We start from the raw sequence: 17,437 nt of genomic DNA on the forward strand, positions 1-17,437 counted from the left end.
ATTGATTGAACTATAAAATTCAAAATTTACTTTTAGATGCGTTTTGACAGATAAAAATGAGACCATAATCATTGCACTTTCGTGCCATCTTGCGGTCTACATCCAGCTTTAGATCGCGAATAACGAAACATTGAATTTCTTTAGAAATTTTATTTATTGTTAAGCTTGCATTGAATGCCCAGTAACATCCATATGTATAACACTTACAATGCACGTGTTTTGCTATTGAAAAGGTATCTCAACTGCCTTGTATATGAATTTTATGTGGTTTGTCTTATAGCACAGCTCTGAGAGCGAAACACTTAACAGTAAGCTTATCCAGCTGCGTTGGTATTGTGCCGTTCTTACGTTTGAATTGGGAGGGAAACAAATCGTTTACATGACGAAGGAAAACAAACCGCTTCTGGGCTTAAGCTTAGGGCTTAAGGGGAGGTTGGTAGCAGCGATGCCAGATTTACAGACATGTCTGTATTTTACAGACTTTTGATAGCCTCCTACAGACGTAGCCAGAGATCTACAGACTGTTCAAAGAGTAACAGTGTTTAGCAAAATTGCACTAGAATAACTGTAATCGAACACGAGTGATTCCTTCTTAATAGAATTCTATTTTCGATCTACTTTTAAAGTAATATTCTAGTGTAACTAGGATTTACACAACCATCTACAGACTTTTACAGACATTTTAATTATTCTTCAACAGACATTTAAAAAAACATGTGGCATCACTGGTTGGTAGTATAAAAATGCGAGATCTCAGTGCGCGTATTTTAAACGTTAGATATGATAACTCAATAAACGTACGCACTGATAAAATAAAGTACCCATTAATGCGTAGAAAACTACGCATTTTCAATAAAAGTGGAATAACCCATTAAATGGATAGAGTTTGTACTTATAAATGAGTACAGACCTTCTTGTACGTCAATCTGGGTATGTTGTACCCATTATTTTTCGCAGAACTGTTACAACAAAATGCGTAAAAAATACCCATTCATGAAAATCGCGCCAGAATGCAAAAAACCTGTTATTAGAATTATTTCTGAATTGAAAAAAAAAAACAAAATGACATTCATCCACATTATTGTCTCCTTATAAAAGTATAGGAATCTAGATAGATATCCTATACTAAAACTACTTAACAAAATAAAACCGCCAACTCGATATATTTTTGATGGCTGGATTTTTTGGCTGCTCTGAAAATGCCGAACTGGCGCATATTTGCAACATCCTCAGTAGTCTAAACAGCCGTTGTTTTCGGAGCATTGCCGAAATGTTCCGTTTCCGCCACGGACTCCGATGCAGGCTGATAATTTGCAGGTTCCGCTACAGATATGCCAGGTACTTTTTTCAAATATCTGCAATAATAATTTTAAAAGTCTGGGAAGAACAAAAAATGTCAGGAAAGCTAGTGTAACCAAAAGCCTTTATATTCAAAAATCTGTAACTATTTGCAACCAAACTAAAAAATCTGCAAATATCTGCGTCATCGAAAAAATCTGCAGATTAAATTAAAAGTCTGCGAATTTGCAGACTTGTCTGCAAATCTGGCAACTCTGTTCCGCTACGATCCTTAGTTAACTCGCTTGAAATACTTCTTAAGGATTTTTCACCCATTATTAAGATCAATATACCTACCCATTGACATTACCTCATCGAGTAGTTGTGAAATGGATAAAAAGTACTCATTGTTAGAAACAAAAAATACCCATTCTTTTGACAGCTCGAATAATTTCCGAAAATGAGCAATTTGAATACATAAAATAAGTAGTTTTTTTTACCGTGCGGATTATCAGTGTGTCGCTTACGACCTATTGAAAATCCAACCGCGATTAGGGTCCATTCATAAATGACGTAGCTTTTTGGGGGTAGGGAGGGTATACCAAATTTGTGGCGAAGTGTGACGAGGGAGAGGGTAGGGTCAGAAGTTGTGCGACGTAACATTAAGTTTAAATTTTTTTGACGAGCATCAAAACCCATTGATTAGAGAAAACAATTTAATGTTTCTCCATTCCCAAGACAATTAAATTTAAATTCACATAAATTACAATATATACGCGAACGGAGGTCTTAGTGGAATGTACGTAATGTTTCAAAGGTTTTCTTCCATTTAATTCCACTATGTGTGTGGAATATAGTGGAATTAAATGGAAGAAAACCTTTGAAACATCACATAAATTACTTTTCATGCGGTTTTTCATTAGGTAAATTTTACGATTCGCGGACTTACAAGCTCGCAAAAATACGAAAAGATTCAGTATGCGGATTTAACTTGCTACATTAGTTAGCTAATGTTGCTAACTTATAGACGTAGTTTGGTAACTCAATTAAATTTCTCTATGGATTCAAGCAAACGAAATTTAGTAATTAAGATGAACGTATGCTTCTAAGAATCATTGGCAGCTGCAGGATTGTGAGCTGAGTGAACTTTATGCTCCCCTAAAATTCAAAACAAAACCATCAATACTATATTTGTCGTGAAATGGACTTATTTTGTACGCAATTTGCTGTTATAATGAAAATGTTAATAAATGTCGTCAAACATTTTGAAAGGACATGTATTCAAAATAATTGAAAAACATATGTAATTTTTTTTGTCATCCTCCCGCCACGTTGCACAGGGGGGAGGGGGATCGGTAAATGCTACGTTATACACGAAGGGGAGGTTAGCATTTTGTGACCAAATGCTACGAGGGAGGAGAGGGGTAAAAAATGCCGAAAAAATCTACGTCATTTATGTACGACCCTTACACCATTCCAATCTCGCGCCATCTGGGTTTGGAAAATTCTTGCTATATTGCAAATCTGACGTATAAAGGACGCCACTGTTGCGCTATAAAACGTGCTATAAAACAATGGCTCAAATCGGCACTACCAACTGTAATGGCGCTCAAAACAAAATTCCGTTTGTATGAATGAAGTGTGAAGAAAGGTGACCTGTAGTTTTCTACAAAGTAAGTTGATTTTTAAATTAGGAGTGAATTAAATCGATTGTTTTGTAAAAAATCAGGTGGAATTGTGGCTGTAATATTTAAAAAAACCAGTTTGCTCGGAGTGATTGCGTACTGTAAAACAGTTTCTGAGTTCGCTCGTCTCGGACCGTGGTTTGACCGTTTATTTTCATAACAGTGAAGGTCACTCGATCGGTACACAGTAATGGCTCCGATAGTGGACAACAACCAGTTTGAATTGTTACCACCGCCACCAGCAGTAGAAACTCCTGGCAAGAAACGCAAACGAAATGCAGAAACCAATCCGTTTCTTTCCTTCTCGGACCAAACATTCAGCATTCCGTCATCCACTCCAATTCACAACAAACAGATCGATGGTAGTGCCTTCGAGAATCCTAGCTTCCGTTACAACAGTAGCAACAAGGAGAATTACAACATTTTCTCCGAATCATGCATGGAGGTGAAATCGATTGCCGAACTGGCATCGGTTGCCGGGGAAAACCCATACGAGGTGATTAGAAAACCTCCGAAGAAAAAGAAAAAGCAATCGGATTTTGAGGACAGTTGCTTCGTTAATCCGGGATTAAACTTAGCTGCAATTGATAAGCCATCGGTTAACCCGTTCGAAGTTGTACGAAGCGAGGAACCAGAAAGAAAAGGAAATGATTCCTGCTTTGTAAACGGCGCACTCAACATCAAGGGACGAGATAAGGGAGAAGGAATTAATCCGTTTGAGATCCTTCGTCCAACGGCTGCGGTTGAAGCAGCTGTACGCGAGAGCAGTTCGGCCGATGGGTTGAAAGGTATAGAAAATCCGGCTTTGGAAATGCCGACTTATGCGTTGGCTGTACCGTTTACTCCATCGATTAATCACCGAATAAATTTTCAGGTAGTATCTGATTATTTCCATATTAAATTTACAAAAGGGCGAATAAGATTTGTAAACAAACTTTTATTTTGATGGTTTCTCTTAATTTATTATAACTTCAACGCAGAAAACAATTGAAATTACTTCTACGAAGGGTAAAAATTTACATTAACGCATATTTTTCATGAAATTCCACTCTGCAGCAGACTAATGAGCGAAACAAGTTTGTTTACAAAAAACAGTTTCGCCCTTTTGACGAATTAATATTGATTTGTCCTAATCATTTTATTTTTATTTAAATGAGTGCGTATTTTTTTCTAGGAACTATCACCGAGTGCCTTAACTCCTTGTCAGATGCTTACCAAGAATTTGGTCTTTAGCCCAGACCCGACCAAAGACAGCAACCTGATTACGCCCAAGCGTAACGCAATCGTCACGAAGCGTAAATCACTTTCGGTTATCAACGAAGAACCGTTGGATATCGGAGAAGAGCTTGATTGCTATCAGCTGGAACTGGAAAACAGCATCAACGAAGCCAAAGCACTGAAGCAGAAAACCGTTGGGGATTCGACGGGTGGCCGGAAAAGTCGACGTAGTTTAATAGATGTCAAGCACATTAGCAATCTTTCGATGAAGTTAGAGCAGCTTGAAGAGTCGGACGGTGAAGGTGAAGAACGTGAAGTTACTGAATCGGTTGAGCCAAAAACCGAAGAGACGACTAATATAACTGAAATAACCACTCCAGCTCAAGCAACATTTACTGTTGTTAAAGAAACTTCTATCAGAGAAGAGATTCGTATCAACGTGACCAATCCGGACGTTCAATTCGAAGAAGTGGATGACTTTGAAGACGAAGAACAGGATGTGGATTTGTTTGCCAATCCGGCACCTTTTCAGCGAGCATATCGAAAGAAGGAAGACCCAAAACCTCAGCCGGAAGCTGATTTCAAACAACCGGAACCAGTGAGTGCCGGCCTCAAATCACATAAATTTAAAGAAACCATCCGACGCAGCTTTCGGAAGCTAATGCATCCTAAACATCAGGAGTTAGAGGTCGAATGTCACGAGAAGCCTAAACCGGAGGAACCCCACAGCGGTGGTTTGATGTCCACCATTCGTCACAGCTTGCGTCGAAAGACGCATAAAGGTAAGGCGGAAGAGGAAGAAGATCGACAGAACGACGAGGCGGTGTTGGAGATGTCTATAATAGTAGAAACACCAAGGACGGTGTTTAAACAACCGTCTAACGATGGATACAAACCCATTGCCGGTGGTTCGGTTGATAAGATGGGATCAACGCTGCGCAGCAGTTTGCGCAGGTCGACCAAAGACATGAAGAAGCACGTGATGAAAAGTGTGTTCAAGCAAAAGGTGGGCGACGAGAAGTAGTAGGTGTTGGAAAATATTCACGGAACATACTACAAAAATTTAAGTACCAAAATATGAATACCAAATTACTAACATCATTGCCAGTGTTTAATTTTAAACATTATTTATCTATATTTATTTGTTGATTTGTAAACAGGCTTCTTCTGCATTAGGGCGGATTGTTTCTTTGAGAGATTGGGATTTGCTGTGACGTAGGTAGTATACTTAATCGCAACAGCAAAATCAAACGGGGCTCAGATTTGAATTATCCATATTTGTTTGAAAAAGATTCCTCGTTTGGGCAGGAATATACTTAATTATATTTGTGTAACTATTTAGCATATCGAATTATAAGTGAAAATGTACTGTTTTTAGGTTAAAATACTGCTCTAATTTTTATCAGAACTTTCCGACTAAGCAGTTTTAGTATTATTAAAAGTTAAATTTTACATTCTACTTTTAGACCAGTATTTGTTGAAGAGACTCAAAAAATAGATTAACTGATAAGAATTTACTTACCAGCCTTTGAAGGCTGGTAGCAAGCGCACATGCGGCAAATAGTAGCCGCATGTACCACTATTGCAAACTGATTTTGAGTAAATTTAAAAAAAAATCTTAAAGATAAAGATCTCGTAATTCTGAGTTTTTCTAAAACAATTAACAATCGCTTAATTGGCGCTGACAGAATGATTTTTGTCAAAGTTTAGTGACCATGAAAGTAACATGTGAAGAAAAGAAAATGTGCTTGCCGCATCTTTATCCAAAGAAAAAAATGATAGATTTTATCAAAATAGAACAAATAGTTTAAGATTTTTTACTATCATATTTACCATCATCACACATTTTTTTTAAATTTTATGCACGTTTTCGTTTAAGCTTGATAATAAAAAATAACTAACAAGAACTTACTATTTTCCCTTTTGAAAGACACCTGCCCATTCAGTCTTGAATCATATCAAACTGTATCGAAAAGTCGTCTTCAATTTATTTGACCCATCGCTAGCTTCTCAGGGCAAAGAGACATCTCAGATCATGACAGCGCAATTTTTCGCAGTGAGAACGATGATAGCTGGTTCTGCAAGTAACTGTTACATTGGAGAGAAATCCCACCATCGCTCAAGGAAACGGGCATCGGTATCGCGAGAAATTCCGCCGCCAGGGAACACTCAGTCGGAGCAAAGTGACCTCTTCGCCGGGAACTATCCGAGTAGATCGCGACAAAGCTGAGATCTAAACGGCTCATGGAATACAAAGCTTAATGGCTTGTGGTAATTTACCGTCGGAGAATATTCAAGTGAAGTAACTAAATGCACCTCTTGATAACGGTAACCGGGTTGTGGATAGTGCAGGGATGACGGAAATCTAAATGATGGGCGGATTCCCTGACCAAGAGGCAGTGAATTGCATACACGAATGCTTTGTGATCGTCGAAATCAATGGTGTATTCGTCTGTAACTGTTGTGCTTTCCCACGGTGGAGTTCAGAGCAGTAAAATCGGATGCCGGACGTAGCATTTAACGTACCAATGCCAAGGTAATTGGAGCTGATAAACTTCGGACGTACGGCGTATTAGTAAAATAAAAGGTTCATCATCCTCCGTGCCGCCCCCCCCCAGAACAGATAGAAGACGAAGGGTTCAGATAGCAAGATCAGGAGCAGTTTGAGAAGAGCGTAAGTTGAAGTTTCTGACGGTCAGGACCACTTTTAAACGTGGGATTGTGTTGAGCAAGTCCACCGACGCCAAGATCAAGGGTCCAACGACGCCAGCTGAAATGTGCGCTGCCAAACTGAAGATTGTCGTGGACGATCTTTTTCCGAAGCACAACCGCGTGGCCGTACGTCGATGCAGACTCGGTGTCTCCAACGACCGCTTTCTTACAGTGGAAAAAGGACTTAGCTGGAAAGGCAAACCTAGGGTCATCTAGAATTAAATTGAATTGATCTGCAATAATTACCTGTTTTTCACATGGTATACAATAACAAAGCTATGACCATGAACTTCTCCAGTATTGACGCACGTGTAAACAGCTTTCTTATACGTTGAAAGTAACCTTTATTTTTCAATCCAACAAGCTTTATCGAAATAATGCATTCAGTCATTTTGAATCAATCATAGGCATGCTTTTGCTTTAATCACAGATTATTTTATAACAATAAATAATTTGGTTGATCTTCGAAATGCGCACACAAAAAAATTGTAAGATTGATTCAATAGATATTCTTGTTGATCCAGCCCAAAATTCGGTTTGCTTCAAAAAATTTCTTGATTTAAAATAAAAAACGTTCTGAATTTTAAAAGGAACAAATAATTTTTCGAATCAAACATGGACAATTATTTTGCGTGTACGGGTATTTTTACCCGATACCCGACCCGAACCCGTACCCGTAGGAATCGGGGCGGGTTCGGGTTTTGTTATCACCGGGTACGGGTCGGGTCGGGTACATTAAAAAAATATTTATTCCGGGTACGGGTCGGGTCGGGTTTTTACGAAATATTTCGCATTTACCCGTATAAATATTTTTGAATGTTTGGGTGACCTTTTCCCGTCAACATCAAAAAGTGATAACTTATCCTCGTAGAAAAATATTAAAACAAGCGTTAAATTCCCATTTTGACATACAGTCGTCCTATAGGTCAGCGTGTATTGACTGAACGGGACTATCCATAGATTTTGAACTGGAAGTTCATAATCTAAATTTTGCTGTACCCTTAAACGGGGAAACAATGCTTTTTGTGAAGTTCCTCGAGCATTTTTTTTATTAATGTTGTAAATTTCCTTCATCTTACCAACATTCAGAAAGAAAAACAAGTGTATGGGATGTATGTTTCTATCGACCTGTTTAAGGAAAATAGTCTAAATTAACACCAAACATAAAAATGTAGATTTTTTATGGTTTTATTGACAAAAACGTTTAGCGTTACTACAAAATTCCCTGGGCTTGGGTGATGAGCCTGATGGGCGCGTACTCTTGCTTGGTCGATAAGAGTGGGAGATCCGAGCGAGTGCTGGTTCATTGATCTCTGAATCTCATGACTAATAATCATTCGATCGAGTGTTTTGGCGGACGGCTGATATGGATGTTTCTACTTTCAAATGGGGGAACATGCTGGTTCGGTTGTTCGGGTACTCATTTGATCTTGAGCATAGTGATGGAGTCATTCGATTCGGATCGATGGACTGTCATCTATAAGAGATGATCAGACTGAAGGTGGGTGTTTTTATCTCTTAAATCGCTCTGTCGCTCTGGCTCGTGAAGATGGCGAGTAACACTCGTTTATAAAGATTCGGATTCGCTGTTTTCAGAAACAGAGATGACAATCTCTTATGGATGGAACCTTCTCTTAAACATACTGTTCAGCCACTAGTTAATGCTCAACTAAATCAACTTAATAAACTGAAACACGTAGTTTTTGAAGAAATCCAATCCACGTGAACCACATCGCCAAACACCTAAAAGTAGTTTAGATGCATGTAATATCTATTAAATAGAATTTTTAAATTAAATTTAAATTTAATTAAATAGAATAAAAATAGAAAATGAAATAGAATAGAATTAAATAGAATTAAAGAAATTTTCTTTATCGCTCTCGCAGGTTGATGGAATTGACAATATTGTAAACATCATCAAGCCACAGTAGATTCAATAGAGTTATCTAAATATAAGGACCTTCGCTCTTTTTAGTTTCTATTTGCACCAAGTTCTACTACTACAGGTTAATTAGTTCTCAAGTTAATAATCCACCAATCATTATGACTACTCAGGATTTTATTTATATAAGAAACCCGCTTCAAGATGTTGATTACAATACGCCTCGATAGTGGTGTATCGAGCCTTTTTCTGTTCTATACCTTTCCTCTATTTACCCTCTCATAGCCGACAATCAACCAGTAACAAATAGATAATTGAGAAAGGATGTGCTATGTGTGGTGGTTGGCTATTCAAGTATTGGTAGAGTTTGAAGTACTAATGTATGTCTTTCATGTGATGATCATGAATTCAGCTGTGTCTTGTACCTATCTAATCTATTACGTCTTTCATATGTTGTCCTTTATTTCTTCTTTCCGAGTCTTACACTGCCATTCTACACCCGCCTTCAGCTGGGTCAGCAAAGATGGTGATAGTGAACGTCTTAACACTCACACATTCTCAAACGCGGTCTCAAGCGGAAACCTATAAAAATGCCCTCGCGCACGCGATTACGAATCGATCACTTCCGAAAGTCTATCCTTCATCCTAGAAGCCTAGGTCCATGCCTTCAGCTGGACCAATTAAGAAAATACGCTCATACCTATTAGACAACACGTCTCATGGCGACATGACCGGGAACCCTATCGATATAAGGGATCCCACTCTGCCAGAATTCTAACCGCGCACCGAAAATTAATATCAGACTCACGGTTCGTGCAACCATTCAAGAACACACGTTATAAAATCACGTTAGCCCACAAACGTTAGAGCCCCTCGCGATTTTCCAAGCAACCTACGCCCACGAACTTGCAAACATGATTACACCCCGGTGATAAGGTGAAAATCTCAGCACTCATAAACTTACTAACGCGATCTCAGGCGTCAACCTACAAACTCCCGCGCTCGCGCCATCATGAATCGGGATCGTCCGGAAGTCTCTATCCTCGGTACCAACAATCTAGGTCCTTGTTAATTAATAAAAAAATAATAAAATTGAAAAATAACTTCCATATCCACTAGACAAAACGTTCCATGGCGACATGACCGGAAACTCTAGTGATATGTGGTAACTCTCTCCCTGTCAGAATGTGATCGGTACACCGAAAACTAAAGATCAGAATGACGGTCCGCGAATATATGAATCGCCGCATGGTTTCAAAATCGAATTTATACACGCGAAGTCACATACACGCGAGCACACGCGACAAACACGTCAACATACGAACGCTTAAGTCCTTCGCGATCATCTACGCACACCTATGCCCGCGATCGCGTAAACTTGATAACACTCCGGCAATTGTGTGAACGTTTTAGTACTTACGAAGTTACAAACGCGGTCTCGAACGCGAATCCGCAAATGCGCGCGATCAAGAATCGGTCACGTCCGGAAATCTTTAGCCTTCATTCTATTTAGGTCCATACATTCAGTTGGACCAATAAAAAAAAATAAAGCTCATATCCACTAGAACACGCGTTCTACGACGACATGATTGGGAACTCTTATGATATGGAAGAAGCCACTTTCTTCTGGAATCTGAACCGTACACAAAAAATTAAGTATCAGATTCACGGTCCGCGCGTGGTCATTCTAGAACACACGCGAATATGCGAAATGAAATAGAATTTATACGGGCGAAGTTACATACACACGCGACATACAAACGCACACGCGATCGAACACGTTAACGTACAAATGCTTGAGCATTCGCGATGATACACGCGATCGCGAGTCCCTACGCCCGCACATACCTGTACCGTACAATGAATATCACATTCAGAATCACGGCCCGCTACAATTGGCCTAATGCAGTGTTTTAGTGGGCGACATTGCCTGTCTTGTCCACAAATTGTAGTATGTGATTCTGACGGGGAGCCCTTCCGAGAACCTAGCTCTACAGCTCCAGTAGTACAACTCTCGAAAAAAAAGTTTAGCGTTACTACAAAATTTATTGATACACAAGATTATTCCGATTAATCAAAAATAAGCAGATAAATTGTACCCTTTTACATTGTAAGATTACTTAATAAATTACAAAACAATCATGGATAGAATGAAATTGATTTTTGTTTAGATGTTTTTTGGAAGAATTTATCTTATCGAAAATTTACTGAAAGAAGCCCATATAAACTGAAATATACCCTGATTTTAAGGTAAAATAGTTTCGTAAAAAATGTCCTCGCATCTCACTAACTACACCGTGATTTGTGACAGCTTCTATGTTTGTTGTTGTTTCCGAGAGGAATTTGGAACTGTGGCATTTCTGGTTTCGTTCACATGTAAAGATTTATGCCGAAAGATAAGCATTTCTGAACTCAATAAATTGATAGTCATTTTCAATGTAAAATCGTATACTGAATCCAGAATCCAAAAAGTCCAAAAAATTTACCGTAGACAGTTTTCGACTTAGAGTGAAGAAGTGAATTTCATCTTTAAAATAAAATGTAAGTTTTGTAAAGCACAAATATCTACGGTTAAAGTGCATCGACATGGAATATTATTATGTTAAAGTTAGGGTAATTGCATGTATTTTTGGTTGTCCGAGCCTTCTGTTTTAATGCGACTAATAGCTCTGACCGTTTTTACGAGTTTGCTGAACTTTTTCTTATTTTTTCCTCGTTCATCTAGAAAAATGATTACTTGGTCAAAATTTTGAGCAAGATAAAGCAATCCCAAAAATTATTTTTGAGGGAAACTGAAAGCTTGCTAACATCCAATGAAAATAAACACTTGTTTGTTTGAATCAGATGAAAATTGCGAAAGTAATTCTTATTTTTTTGTAAAATAGAATTTTTTTGAGTTTTTTTGGGTCAATTTATTGAACAGTCTCGAACTTTTCTAGGGCTCATAAAATATGCAGCGCTCTTTTTCAAAACTCTGTTAAAAAAATGAAGAATTTTGAGAGATTTTGAGCTGTGGTAATATTCAACAATAACAACAATTTTAGGCTCATTGAAGTGATAAGTGAACAGTGAGAAACAAAAATATGCATAGTTAGCATACTTTCTTTTCCCGTTTATTTTCTTATGGTGTGATTTTTATACATTTTCATGCATACACTTCTAGTAAGCATTCAATGAGTGGATAGACCGAATATGTCCTATGCATAAAATTTACAGTAGAAGAAACGAGAGGCATATAGAAAAGTATGCCATCGATGCATAAATAAAATTCTGCGTGAATGATTGGGATACAATACTGCGTGTAATATTCACACGTGTTATACAGAAAATAACACTTTTATGATACAAAATTCGTTGTAAACTCAACCCTCACACATCATAAAGTCCATATCTTGAAAGTAGCTGTAGGACTATGTTTTGTGCAATGATAATACAAACTACATACGTCAAGTATTGTAAAACTAATTATTTGTAAAACTAATATTTTTTTTCTTTCCTAGAACATCTAGTTGTTCGTACAAGACTCATTTTAGTTTTAACACCTGAAATGTGAAGTTCAAAATAATTTGAAAAACTTAAAATATTTTGTAACTTACGCACGTAACACTTCTGCAATGTATTTTAATATAGAAGTTTTGTGGATCAGTGCAGTGAAATCGATACGTCGTAAAAGCCTATGTGAATCCAGTATAATTTCAAATTACAAACTTCTAGCCGTTTTATTGAAACTGTTCTACTAAAAAATTTTCGAACTTCTTGATCGGATTCAGCACACAAATCTACATCGAAAATGGAGGTGATATATTGAAGTTCAGAATTTTATTATTATTTTGTTTACTAGTGTAATAATAGGAGATCCTTGGCCTAGTTCGCGGAAGGCAAAAGTTGGCGGAGTTTCTTTTTCTTTGTTTGAATTTAGCACATGACACTGTCTCTTATTTTTTACCTCAAATTATATAAAATATGTTTTCATATATTGCATTTCATTTTGTTCTGTAAAATTAATGGATAACAGTTTTCGAACGTAATAAGCGAAATTTCTTTAAAAATTAAAACACCGCTATGTAGCCTTGGGCTCGCCTATTCCTTCGAATCAAGTAGATTAAATTTATTGATTGAAAATCGGGATCGAGTCGGGCACGGTTTTTAATTTTTTTTAATGCGGGTTCGGGTCGGGTACGGTCGGATTCGGGTTCGGATTTTTTTGTCATGCCCTGGTACGGGTCGGGTTCTGGTTTTGCATTTTTATAAAATCCGGATACGGGTCGGGTTCGGGTAAGCTTACAAAAATAATATTCGGGTCGGGTCCGGGTACGAAAAATCCCATACCCGCCTATCTCTAGTATATACAAGCAGTATTTTTCGCTTCGCTGCTTTCACCCTTCCCAGCTCACGTCACCTCCACTGCGCCAAGGAACTACTCGTGCCGACTGCAAATCAACAAAAAAATGCCAAAAACTATATACAGTTGCAGCTTTAGCAACCATCAGGTCGTTCTGTCGGTGTAACAATAAGATGCCAGCGCTCCCCGGCTGTGGTGAAATGAATCTGCCAGCATCGGTTACAGCTTCCTCGGTAAGCATTTTGGACAGTATATGTCCTGCCGAAGCAAAATATGATACTACCATCCTGAGCTATTGTTGCTACTCCCGTCTACACAAGCAGTTATGTTGGTCTCCCTGCTCCTGCCACTGCCGTGACAACATTCAGCTGGCGGTGTCAACATGTCCACGAACAGTTTTCCCACGATCGAAATGGCTGAAAGGGACAAAACTCGATGCCCTGAATACCTTTATCCGGTCCGCCGAACTAGATGTTATCCTCCTGCATAATTACACAAATTGAAAACTTTACTTGTATGTCAGTTCTCAGTTGACAGATAAATGGTAAACAAACAGCCTCCTGTCAAGGACGACGTCTCTGTGCAGCCAGCATCACTGCCATGAAAGGCAAAACATTGATTTTGAACCGAATAATTAGAAGCTGTATTTAGTTACAAAATGTCGATTTTCTGAATGATATGATATTAAATCATCCCACAAGATGCAAAACGTCGTGTGGAATGCTTGAATATAGAGCGTAGTGCCGAACATAATTCTTTGTTTGGGGCTTTATAGCTATAACGCCCCATATATGTCGGTCGCTGTCAAACTCCATATGATGGTATAGGGTTGCCAGAGGGCTGTAAACAAACGATAGATATGGCGAGTCCCGCGAGTCCTTATCCAGAGAGAATTTGCGTCTTTAATGTGTATTAAAGACCCTGAATTAATGTATAAAGACTCGAGGGATTGCCCTTCCTATGATCATTCTCAGGGATAGACCGTTCCAACATCAAATTATGGTCTTGTCAAATTTTAGTCTTTGCAAACTGCAAATGACGTGAAAACCAAAGATGGTACCAGATAAGGTATAGGCATACGTAAAGCGAGAGTTTTGGATTTACGATTGGCAAGATCGACATTGCGTAAATACTGATTCATTTCCCAAAAAAGAGGTAAATAAAAACGAAATTAATTAAAACGTTTTGAATATAGAAACTAGTGCTTTCAGCCTCTCAAAGCGTTTGCCACCAAAAATATTATTGTACACACATGCATACACCTTATGCAGATTATCTTGAATCTGTTTTGCATTTGTCAAATCTGCCACTCTTCTTATTCTTATCCGGACACGCCCTTTTTCCCTTTGGGGCAGACCCTCGTAAAGACTCGCCATCTTATCCCTACCAAATAAAATGGTTTGGCAACATTATTTTCTGCAAACTAGTACCACTGTTACAGCGTAAAGTTGTCTTGTATACTACAGTTACCGCAGAGTTGCAACGTCGATAATTTTTTAAACATGAAGTGCTGTGTGAAGTTTTGTACCAATAAAACTACCGCCGGTTTTAAAAATATTGGTTCTTTCGCTTCCCGGTAAACTACCCGGATAGAATTTTACAATAGCATTTACCCTACAAACAATCAAAACAATAAATATTATAGTTATTACTGTTTCAACATTGTTCGATGCCAAGTTCTCACAGTAGATTTACAATAAAATTTCATGTAACAATAAATTTCACTGTTCAGCAAAAAACTGATACAGTGTATTCACATTAAATTTTACTGTTTTCGATAAAAAAATGTATGGAGAAAAAATGATTTTTTTAATGTTAAGATACATAACCACCACCCTTTTTCACTGCAAAAGTCTATTTTACATTGAAATTTACTATAAAAACGTCAAAGTTTATTGGTTTTGTATTGTAGCATAACACTAAAACTTACTGGAAATTATTGTTAAATTACTGTACTGTCACAGTGAAAATCATGGTTTTGTTACTGTACATTTCTATTCGGGTACGACCTTCGTGCGGAATGGGTCCTGTTCTGTGGTTTACCAGAAAATTACAACATTGCAGATAGCTGCAATGGTTGAAGCAACTTTTAGTAGGCGCTGTAATGATATAAGTTACATGTTTTACCTTGCCTTAGAGATTCGATTTAGAAATTTATTTAAAATTAGTTTAAATCACTATCGCAATACTGTCCAAAATTCATTCATCAGATTGCAACATTTGACAAGTCTTCTGATCGATTGGAATGACAATGACAGATAAATGGTAAAAAAACGATTGACGTGTCGAGTCTACAACCAGAGGGACTCAGCGTCGTTAATGTGTATGTAAACAAACGAAACCCATTGCATGAAAAAATAGTGACTGTGTTATGCGGTTTATACGCGAATGGTATCCGGGGCTCAGTTGTGTTCATAAATGATACTAAAAACAAAATCAACATCACTGCCGAGCAATATCAAAACATTAGGTTCTTTACTGACACAGTTAACCCACTTTTCTTGACAGTTCGCTTGTACTGTTTACATGGACTTTGAAAAATTTATGGACGACTAGATTCGCTCAAAGCAAATTGTACAGAATTTTTCTAAGTTCATGTAAACAGTACAAGCGAACTGTCAAAAATGAACACTCAGTTAATTTGTGACGTCACCGTAAAGTATTCAATTGTCTAGAGCTGGTCGCTTTCAAGTGTTGCTCCACAAGGTTTGGAAGACTTGTGCACTTCCCACCAACCTGGACTCCGCACTTTCAAAATGCGAGTGATCAAACTGCTACTGAGATCTGTCAAAACACATGTAATTCGGGCCCATATTATTGGCTCGAATCAAAACTCGTCGAAATGTCAATTGACGATAGGTTCATCCGAAGTGTTCATTTGTGTTTACATTTTGCTAGCGTTGCCAATTTTATTTTATGTCCACCACCCAATGTGGCTACGCCACATCGCTTTTGCGCGTGCTGTAAACTAGGGATAGCCCCTATGTTTGAGTAAGCCGGGCAAACGAGTGGGTCACAGGTTCGCTTGCTTCCGACGGCGGGTCGGTGGCCACCTCGCCCGGCGGAGCCTCAGCGGCTTTGCGCCGCTTCGGTTCCTAGGCCTCGGTTATGCAGCTAAGCCGCATCGAAATGGTACCCCTTAAACATTCTAACTAGAACCGGTTGTGTCACCGGAGCCGGAATACGACTTAGAACCAGCCAGCATTCCGGCTGGGCTTAACTGGGAAGTTTAGTAAAATTTAATCTGGAAATAAAAATTTTCTGGCAACGCTCCAACACCCCGTTGAATTCTAACGATTTTACCACCTGGGCGCCATGTTGACGATATGAAATGAACTTTGTTTACTTTCGATAAGTTTTGATTCGAGCCAACAACATCCAGCCAGTCGAACTAACCAGTCTATGAGAAGAATTTAATAGAAGAATAGTAAGTGCGCAGTGCGGTTAGAATCCAGTTTTTGGTGCCACAAGCAATATAACGAGCACGTGTCTCTATAGTAACGGTTTTATTTAGTTTGAACAAAACACAGTTTGTTTTCGGTTGAATATGGTTGGAAGAGTGGAACAATTGGTTGATCTTAACGATTTTCAACTTTTCCGAATGGAAAATTGCTCATTGATCCAACCGAATGGTACTGTGTACATTCAATACAGCGCAGGTTAGCATTAAAATCTATAAAATCTTTTAAAATGTGAATTAATAGTGTAATATTGTTCTTCATTATTTTAGGTTTGCCAATGTATAAGTACAGGTAGATACTGTGAAGAACCACTTTTACCATACAGAGATTCCTGGTGCCTTCGATATATTATTATGTGGACTCTCTGGAACAAACGATGCATTCGCTAGTGAACAGAATTCCGGAGACCAGGCTGTCAAGATAGGCATTGCATGGACTGAATTTCAGGCTAAATATATATGCTTACGTCGTATAAGGAGTATATGGAGGTCGTAGGGGCTATATAAAATGTAAGAGGAAAAAGATATCTGGGAAACTATCACGGTGAAGATGGGGTTAAGTTTTTCAGATCGCATGTCAAGAACCGGTACCAATATGCAATCAAACGCAACGAAAATGTATAAAAGCACAACTCTACCAGGAGCAATACACGCCAAACGTTCGAATACGAGCAAGAGGTCGGAATGATCACTGTTCTGGGTGATTCGCTCTAGTCGGAGGTAATTATGCACGACAACGAAGAGAAAGACATCTGCGATAAGCAACATAGATGACCTCCTAGCTGGAACGGATGAAGGCTTTGCATGAGCTCACCAAAGTATTACACAAAATATTCCAAAAATAAACTGAAGAATTAAAT

The 17,437-nt window shown here is 38.3% G+C and overlaps 1 protein-coding gene across 1 annotated transcript; it reads left to right on the forward strand.

The window, feature by feature from the left end:
* Positions 1-2,902: 2,902 nt before the first annotated feature.
* Positions 2,903-6,009, forward strand: LOC131685522 (uncharacterized). The gene is made up of 3 exons (XM_058969313.1): positions 2,903-2,951; positions 3,008-3,837; positions 4,138-6,009. The coding sequence occupies exons 2-3, from the start codon at positions 3,154-3,156 to the stop codon at positions 5,203-5,205; spliced, it is 1,752 nt and encodes a 583-aa protein (XP_058825296.1). The 5' UTR covers positions 2,903-2,951; positions 3,008-3,153; the 3' UTR covers positions 5,206-6,009.
* Positions 6,010-17,437: the final 11,428 nt, after the last annotated feature.

The sequence above is a fragment of the Topomyia yanbarensis genome, chromosome 2 (assembly GCF_030247195.1).
Source record: "Topomyia yanbarensis strain Yona2022 chromosome 2, ASM3024719v1, whole genome shotgun sequence".
In the NCBI taxonomy this organism is placed as follows: Eukaryota; Metazoa; Arthropoda; class Insecta; order Diptera; family Culicidae; genus Topomyia; species Topomyia yanbarensis.

Coding starts and splice junctions, on each gene's coding strand:
- LOC131685522 (XM_058969313.1), top strand. CDS start 3,154: ATGGCTCCGATAGTGGACAACAACCAGTTTGAATTGTTACCACCGCCA. Junction 3,838..4,137: donor ATCACCGAATAAATTTTCAG/GTAGTATCTGAT, acceptor ATTTTTTTCTAG/GAACTATCACCGAGTGCCTT.